The sequence below is a fragment of the Gavialis gangeticus genome, unplaced genomic scaffold (genome assembly GCF_001723915.1).
Source record: "Gavialis gangeticus isolate Ggan-Ray unplaced genomic scaffold, GavGan_comp1, whole genome shotgun sequence".
Classification (NCBI taxonomy): Eukaryota; Metazoa; Chordata; order Crocodylia; family Gavialidae; genus Gavialis; species Gavialis gangeticus.
In genome coordinates this window covers 56015153-56023575 of record NW_017729022.1, presented here as the reverse complement: position 1 = coordinate 56023575, position 8423 = coordinate 56015153, and the positions used below count along the sequence as shown (strand labels likewise).

Sequence of the window (8423 nt, the reverse complement as noted above, 5' to 3'; positions counted from 1 at the left end):
TGCATTTTGGCTAATTCTGAGTCTGAACAATTTGAATTTCAGCAGGTTGTCAATAGGGTGCCTGGAAATTTCAAGCATGCAACTCCCATACAGTCAATCAGTGAATTCTCAGATTTGTCCAGAAGAACATCAAAGAAACCATTGATGACAACTGAAGTAAATGAATTACAATTTTTAGATTATTATTGTTTAACTTTTCTAAACAAAGCTCTTGCCTATCTCTTAATCCAGAAGTGGGATGGAGGGTGTACTTGGAAAGGTGGCATGAATTATGACTTGGCTTAACTGGAGAATGGAGGGTTTTTCCATCTTAAAAATTTGCCAACAAAATATTTTTTTTTTCCAGAGGGGTGGGGGCAGGGCTGCTATTTTAATATTTCTGGGTGTCATGTCTGCAGTTTTGTGCTACTCCTGTTGACTGTGTAGCACATTTGGTTTTTTCATAACTTCTTGTCACCCTATTTGATTAGCTCAAATGTGCCAGAACTTTATACAGGGTTTGTCTGATTTAACTTAGAAAATCAAATAACAGGGTTATTTTTAAACCAAGAGCTCGGATTTTATTTCATTTGCTCACATTTTTAAGAAGCAATAGAATACTTGGGTAAAATTATAACTCTTAATTTTGAGTGCTGCAATGTAGGAGTAATAATAATAGGAGATCTTTTCCATTGGGGAAATATGATCCCAGTTATACTGCAGGGTAACAGACTACAGTAAATCAGATGGCATTAATTACTTCCTTGCTTGCAATGGTTGCAACTAAAGCTTAAGTGAGATTTGTAAACCCAGCCATCTAGTATGTAAGTCTCTTAAGTATATGTCCAAATCATTGTGTATCTTGTGAAATGGGCTATTCCACTTGCATGGGCAGATGTGATATTAAGTACTTGTCGGAATTGATAACCATGAAAAGACTGACAACTCTATTTTCCTCTTCAAATGCCAAGACTTAGCATTTTGCTATATTGCAGCATTTTCACTTACCACAACAAGAAGAAACATGTCGTCCTCATCAATGCTTTTATGGTTATGTAGGTCACACACAGTCCAGTGATCTGCTGAACACTGCCATGATAGAGGAGGTGATTAATTTTTTAATAATCATTATTGTCTGGTTGGTGTTACTGTATAAGTAATGATATTCTTCATATTGAAGGAAAATGAGGACAACACTGAATGCACTGGAACACCACAAAAGACCAGACAGTTGCCAGTAACAAAGGTTAAACTAACAGTGATAAACTAGGAAATATTTCTGAAACTCACTGGGTGAACCAAATTCTCCCCCTCAAATCACATAAGGATATGGCCTATCTCTCTCTCTCTTTCTCTGTGGCTTAATAGCTATACTGTAGCTCTTGCTCCCAAGATGTGTGTTGGGATTATAATTCTTTTTGTTTCTGTAGGTAGTGGAGAAAACTCATACAGAAGAACGAAGAGTAGAACGGGATATTCTTAAGGAAATGTTCCCATATGAAGCATCAACACCTACAGGAATTAGGTATTGTTTAAAAAGTGTTTTTTCACACCATTTTGATAAATCAAGGAAATAGTTTACTTTCATCTAGTTGAGCTGTATTTCTAGAAAACCTCAAAATTAATCTGTACTCTGGCTGATCTGGATAGCTATAACTATAGAGAGAGGTGGCACAGCTGCCATCTCCTGCATACAGCTTTGTTTAAATCTGTGGGACTAGCACTGAAAACATTTAATTTGTTTTTAAGGCTCAAAAGTCTTTTTAAACAAGTTACTTTAAGTAGAATTTGTTAAACAGGACTTTTTACTTCATTTAAAAAAAAGGAAAACGTAATTTCTTCTGGAAACTAAGGCCTAAACCACCACCATCATGTCCTGATTACTTAAGGAAAGAAAAGAACTGTCATCTTCAGATCAGTTGCCCATTTTATAGCTCTTTCTTTTGTTTAAAAAATAAATAAAAATCCCAGGCTGATCACAGAGTTCCATCTGACTTAATAGTTTTAATAAAGTGAATCTGTTAAATTCAGACTCTCTGTGACAATAGCAGAGGCAATGATAGGCACAGCAGTCTCCACTCAAAGGTTTGTCTAAATGGATTTTTGAACTGTGTAAGGATATGAGGTAAGATGGATAAAGTAGATCCACCTACAATTACTGGTACATGTTCCCACAGAGCAGCATGTGTCCTGTGTATCTGTTATATCTGCTTTGTGAACATGTGTATACAGTCCTTGAAATGTCTTGTTTGGACAGCATATTTAACGAAGGCATGCTCCAAGTCACAGATATTGAAACTCAAGATTCTGCCTCCAGTGGAACCGGTCTTCTGTTTTGGGGAGACCAGTGCATACATGGACACTCCCTCAAAGGAGAATTGAAAGTTATTTGGACAGTAGGCCTGTGGAAAACAGCACTGTTCCACTTTGACTTCTGTTTCGATGGAACAGTGTTTTGTTTCAAGTTTTGTTTAGTTTCGAAAGCACTGTTTCATTTCGTTTAGTTGAAACTATTTTGACGTTTCACCTATACGCTATAATGGGGAAGCACAAAACTGCCCATAATTTTGTCATTTCTTGCCTTATATGGATGAAATGTGCAGGGATGGTAGCCCTTTCTGAGGGCATGAAACCTGCCGAGTTTCAAGGAGACGGGTGCAGAGGTTGCTGGGAAACTGCACCTCAATGCTGACAAGCAAAACTCCTGTCACTTGCTGGTAGTGGCAGCATCCTGTCATCTGGCAGGCAGACCCGGGGACCCGCACCCCTGGGAGAGCTATAGGGGTGTTTTGGACTTCTTCACAGGGTGCAGGCCCCTTATCTGCCTGCTGGATGACTAGCTGGTTCTGCTGCCACTGGCCCCAGGTAGTACCAGTCTTCCTGGTGCTAGGTGTGGGCTGTGCCCAGCACCAGTCCCAGGCAGCAGCAGTAGCCTCCTGTCCTCCGGCAGGCAGATAGGGGGGCCTGCATCCCTGGGAGGAGTAGCAGAACTCCGCAGCCCTCCTGGGGGTGTGGGCAGGCCCCTGATCTGCCTGCCAGATAACAGGAGGCTGCTGCTGCTGGCTGGGACAGGCACTGGGTGCAGCCTGTGCCAAGTACCAGGAAGACTGGTACTGCTGCTGGTCCCAACTGGCAGTGATGGCATGCTGTCATCCATAGATTTCATAGACATTAGGGCTGGAAGGGACCTCGGAAGATCATTGAGTCCAGCCCCCCACCTGAAGGCCAGGAAGTCAGCTGGGGTCATAGGATCCCAGCAAGATAAGCATCCAATTTGCTCTTGAAGGTGTTCAATGTAGGTGCTTGAACCACCTCCAATGGCAGGCTGTTCCAGACCTTGGGAGCTCAGACAGTAAAGAAATTCTTCCTTATGTCCAGCCTGAAACGGTCTTGCAGTGGTTTGACCATTTGACCTCGTCATCCCTTGGGGCACTCTGGTGAACAAATGTTCCCCCAGATACTGGTGGTCACCCCTGATAAACTTATAGGTGGCCATCAGATCACCCTTGAGCCTGTGCTTTTCCAAGCGAAAGAGCCCCGTGGCTCTGTGTCAGTGCACAGATCCAGGGGCCTGCACCCCCAGGAGAGCTGGGGGCTGTGCCAGAATCCTTTTGGGGGCAGGCACAGCCCCCAGATCTGTGCTGAATGACAAGAACTCTGCCAGCCTGCAAGGGGAAACTACCATCTCCTATGGTTTTTCTCTTTTTAAAGGAGAAAATCTGTGCCTTTCTGCATTTTACATGCCAAATGGAAAACCTGGATCCCTGATTAGAAGGCTATTCACTTTAAGATGTCTTGCTTTAGTGTCAGTCTCCTATCCAGGATTTTCAACATACTGAAGGATTTTTCTGTCTCACTGTTTTCTTCAGTTGTCTTTTTTTTTTTTTTTTTTTTTTTAAATCCCATTCTGGGTTCCTTTTTAAATTGGGGGTGGGTACTTATTTTGGCTGGAGGGCCAAACCTGCACTGCTTGCAACGGGCTCACCAAAAGTGGTAGATTACTGGAGTGGGCCATCAGGGTCTCCATGGAGACCTGTCTAGGACCCCTCCCCGGGCTGGGTGTATGTACTCAGCTGGGTGGGTGGGATGAGGCCATGGGCAAAGAGCAACATTCAGGAGCAGGACTGGTGGCCAGGACCAAAATTGCAGGGCAATGATAGCATGGGGCCGGGGCCCTGGGGCAGCACCATAATCTGCTCCCAGCGTAGCCCCACACCGTCACTGCCCCATGATCCAAGCCCCACCTGCCTGTCCTGCTTCTAGGCACCAGACCAGAGGGAAGTGGGGCTAAGAGCAAACTGGACTCCTGAGGGCTGGGTTCTTGACAGGTTTTTCAGCTTTTAAAGAACACTGTCTCTGAAGCCACTCATCAATTCATTTCAATTTCTGGAAATTGAGGTGCATCCCAAGCTGATTTGGGGATGAGGGGTTGGTCAGGTTTGGGGGGATTGCTGCCTGGCTCACTGCTTCTGTGTGCCTGAAAACTCAGGTTTCATGGCAGTTAACCACAGTTCCATGCATCTCCAGCTTATTTGGGGTGGGAAGTGGCCGGGTTGCAGGGGTCGTTACCTGGACCCCTGCCTGAGGGCTGGGGGCTACCCAAGGACTCCACTGCCACCAGTGGAAGGAAGCTGAACAGCTCTTTTTAAAAGCAGTTGCCTTTAAAAGCAGCGGAGGGCTGCCCCCAGCCAGGGCCTCTGCAATTGGGTGCAGACAATAAAGGTTGTGGCAATAGAGTTCTGGCTGTGTACCAGAAAAGCCAGTTGCTGTGTGGGGGTTTGGGGTGGAAGAATAAAGAGTAGTGCAGAATGGGATGCCTGGAGGATCAGCCAGACACTAATCACAGAAAGCTTGATGTCCTCACATAACACTGAACTGGTTCAAAATATTTGATTACCTGGATATACCTTTTGAAACATTACAGGAAGTTTTAAATAATTCTAACTGGCTTGTGTCAGGATACTTCCAGTTTAAACCACATTTAAACTGGTTTCAGTGTTATATCTGTTTGTACCTTTTATTGTCCCCAATCATTTTAACCAAAATCATACTTTGATAAAGTGACTACACAAATATGACACCCTGTGGGGTTTAGCTGGGAAGAGCTATAGCAAGAGCAGGTGTTCCTGCCCCCAGTTGCTTCCCAGTCTGGCTGCAGGATGCATGTGACACGTCTGAAATGGTGTCATAGCATTCCAAGTGCTGTGGCATCCTGATTTGAGAACCACTGCTCTAGAAAAACATGCATGTGTAGCCTTTGGATGAATACTTAAGGTCAGAACATGAAATCTGCTTTTCCGGAACATGCAGTTCATCTTGGGGTTGGCCTCTGATAATTTCTGTTTTAATACGAGTAATCTCTACTCCTGCTCTAAGACAGTCTAGCATTACAACCAAATGGTGGACCTGTTTGTAATACCAGTTTGCATTTGAAAGCATTGGGTCTGGTCCTGTTGCAACATAATTGCAAGTCCAAGAGTAAGCATGTATGGTGGGGTGGGAGAGACAAGCTTTTGGTATTCTTGCTGCAGAGAGTTAGAAGTAGACATGCTACATCAAACTTGGGTTTTGTAATTTTTACAAACAAAAGCCAGCAGTGAACAAGAAGCAGGTATTCTTTCCCTGAAGGAATTTGGATTCCATTATTGGCACTTAGTATATATAATGTTAGATTTGTTGCTGCTCTAAAGCTGGCAAAAGGCCTCCTCTCTCTGCACTGGGGGAGCAATAAGGTAGAGATCTTGGTTCCTGCCATTGCATTCTCTGGTTTTATATGGTGACCTGTTGACTGGCATGATTAACAGGAAGTGTTTCAAAGACTTGAGTTAACCCATAGTTAACTAGTTTTTGGTTTTAAGCTGAGGTATGACAAACTAATATGCAACCAATAGGGAAATATTTTAACTAAAATTTCATATTAAATGCCTATTTGAAGCTAACAAAACTACTATAAAAATTGATTTTTTCTTTTCTTAATGCGAGTCTCTTCCCCTGCCAAATAGGGCACAGTTCTCTAAACTACTATTGTGTTGCATACAGGGTGCATCTACACGTGCCGTTAAGGTGACAGGATAAACTCTGGCACAGTTTGCGCTGGAGTCAGCTGCTCCTGGGCATAGCATCTGCACATGCAGCCAGGGCAAAGGAACCCTGTGCTGGCAGGGAGCCTGGAGGGGGAGTGGAATCAGTCCTAGACTCTGGAGGTGGTGGCGTTAAGTGGCAGAGAAGCTGGCTGGGACACAAGGATGCTAAAGCGCAAGATGAGGTGTCAGGCAGCTCCTGCACTTCAGCACTCTTGTCCCCAGCCAGGCCCTGTCATTGTCTACCAGGGTAGATCTGATTTAACTCAAACCGATTTCAGTCGCTGGTCAGGAAGCCTCAATTTCAATAATTGTTAATATAACCTTAATACATATTCACGAGTCAGAGATGTAGGTTTCATTTTTAGAAGGTACATGATATACATTTTAAACCAGTGATTTATTTTGATATTTTTTCAGATTACTTTTGCAGCTACATCAGAAAACTGAATTAGCTTTAGTAAATAAAATAACCAAATCATAATTAAAGCAGATACTTGTGAAGTCATCGGAAGGTGAACCATCTCCAATTCATTAGATTAATCATGGATATTTGGTGGATATTTTTGCCATGCTGTATTAGGAGGACAACAACAACCATCACCAAAAACAACGGACATTTAAGTTGTTTTATTTAAAACAACAAATTTACCAATTTTGGATATTTTTCTTCAAATACAACCATGTATAACTATTTTAACAAGCATGTGTATTTTTGAATTTTTAATTATTTTAGTTATAAATGTGAAATGGGTTTTTAACAAAAAAATAAATAAGTTATTTCAGCCAGGTCAGCATGAGAAACTTAAAATACTCGGTCTTTACCGTCTTCTACCTGTTTATTCGTAGACTGCAAAAACAGACAGGCTTTCCTGCTTTTTCAGTTCTCAACTGATTTCTCAATTTTAGAATGAATTAGTCCAAAGGAAGAAAATATTCTTTCTATACCTGCAGAAGAAGCTACTGCTGTTATACTGGATTATCACTTCAATAGTCTCTGATGGATCCAGGTGCTTAAGTGACTTCCACCAGTTCTGGTGTGACTTTCTTTAAAGCATCAAAGGCAAACATATGTTTCTTGAATGGTTCACCCTTAGCCCTGAAATTTATTGTAGTTGGTATTGTGGAGGGATGGTTGCTGGATGCCCATGTCATAGCCAGCTCTTCTTCAGCAGTTAAGGATTAACCCTGGTACCAAGTATTTGAGAATATTGACAAGAAAATGAATTTGGGATAGTGCCTGATCCATTTTTTTAATGCCTGTAATTTAACTCTGTTTGCATATTTCTCTCTTCAAGGTCTCACTCAGTTTCTTCCAAATTTCAACAGCATCAGCTATAAAACAGCAATTTACCTGCACTTTGTTCAGGGCTATGGAAATAGGCCTCAGGATAGTCAGCTTACGTTCTACATTTCTCTTTAGCCCAATGTTGAGAACTTTGGCTATGACAGTTCCATCTATTTTGTCTTGATTTTATTCACACTTTGTCCTTCCCTTCTACGTACCCTTTCCTCACGAGATCTCAAATCAGTGGAGAGACTATACTCAAACTTATCCCTCAACTTCTGGAATATTCTGCTCAATGTTTTTTTTCTGTTTCTACTGCCCTCTCCCTCCTTGCATTTTATCTCCAGCCTCCTCCTCCTTGCCCAGATCTAGTCCACCCCCCAACAATCCTCTATTCATTTAACTTCTTGAAACTGTACTTTTAGAGAGAGGTAAGGGCTTGACTCTGTGTACACAAACTTGCAAAGAGACAATTGGGCTGATGGATAGGTAATCAGGTCTGTTATCTCTCATCTCCATATACTGCTGTAAGGAGGGTGTTATCTCTGGAGCATTCTAGTTTAGAAAAAAAGATTAAATTAAAAAAATTGATTTAAATAAAAAAAAAATCAGCTTTTTATTTAAAAAAAAGTGTTGATTCTTATCCACCCTGCTGTCTACACGTGCATTCCAGTGCACATAATTACTCCACCATAGGATAGTACTGTCCCCAACAGTACTGTCCTGTGGTGGAGTTAATTAATTTACTGCACTTTAATTCCAGTGCACATGTAGGCAATGACACTTTTTACTGCAGAGCTAATTGGCCAAACTGCAGTAAAGCACATGTAGATGCATCCACATGTAATGCACCTTACTATGATGTATGAGAATGGAGATGGGGCAGAGTACCCCAGGATATATCTCTGTACATAAACCAGTTGGTAGATGGGTTTTTTTCCTCCCCAGTTGGGTAGTCCCCCAGACTTGAAGGTCTTTCCACTTAACTTTAGTGGCTTGACTTGCCTGAGGTAGTGGGGGCTGTTTGGGGGTTGTGTGGGTTTTTTTGTTGTGTTTTTTTTTTTTTTTTTTTTTTT

The 8423-nt window shown here is 42.2% G+C and overlaps 1 protein-coding gene across 8 annotated transcripts in view; it reads left to right on the top strand.

Moving 5' to 3' along the window:
- TMPO (thymopoietin) overlaps nucleotides 1–8423 on the top strand; it is a 53229-nt gene that overhangs the window by 42455 nt on the left and 2351 nt on the right. For 4 of the 8 annotated variants that reach the window (XM_019515028.1, XM_019515027.1, XM_019515025.1 and 1 more), the window contains 4 exons: nucleotides 43–156; nucleotides 975–1085; nucleotides 1160–1225; nucleotides 1410–1504. In XM_019515028.1, coding sequence (XP_019370573.1) covers nucleotides 43–156; nucleotides 975–1085; nucleotides 1160–1225; nucleotides 1410–1504 — 386 coding nt within the window. The remainder of the gene's footprint in view (nucleotides 1–42; nucleotides 157–974; nucleotides 1086–1159; nucleotides 1226–1409; nucleotides 1505–8423) is intronic. The other 4 variants (XM_019515031.1, XM_019515026.1, XM_019515024.1 and 1 more) reach the window with 3 other exon arrangements.